The sequence below is a fragment of the Penaeus monodon genome, chromosome 29, assembly GCF_015228065.2.
Source record: "Penaeus monodon isolate SGIC_2016 chromosome 29, NSTDA_Pmon_1, whole genome shotgun sequence".
Lineage (NCBI taxonomy): Eukaryota > Metazoa > Arthropoda > Malacostraca > Decapoda > Penaeidae > Penaeus > Penaeus monodon.
The window spans coordinates 22,168,981-22,169,268 of record NC_051414.1 but is presented as its reverse complement, the minus strand read 5'-3'; the positions used below and the strand labels follow the sequence as shown (position 1 = coordinate 22,169,268).

At 59.7% G+C, this 288-nt stretch overlaps 1 protein-coding gene across 1 annotated transcript in view; it reads left to right on the top strand.

The window, feature by feature from the left end:
- The window catches only part of LOC119591773, a 15,010-nt gene extending 14,724 nt beyond the window's left edge, over positions 1–286 (top strand). The window contains exon 9 of the mRNA XM_037940518.1: positions 112–286. Coding sequence (XP_037796446.1) covers positions 112–286 — 175 coding nt within the window. The remainder of the gene's footprint in view (positions 1–111) is intronic.
- Positions 287–288: the final 2 nt, after the last annotated feature.

Genomic DNA, 288 nt, shown 5'->3' with positions numbered 1-288 from the left:
CCCCCATCCCTCCCTCACTCTCCTCCCCTCCCACTCACTTTCACTCACCATCCTTCCACCAAAGCACGCCTCTCACGCCTTCCCCTCAAACCCCCACCACTTTCTCCCCAGGAACCCAACGCCTCCCGACGCCTCCCTCGGGTTTCAGTGGCACCCGACGGCCGAGGACTCCCCACAGCACCTTGGGATTAAACCGACGCCTGCAATGGAAGGAGATCACAGGGTCCTTGATCTCGCCTTCTGGGACACGCTTCCCCTCAGGGAAAATGTACTCATGCATGGCTAAAT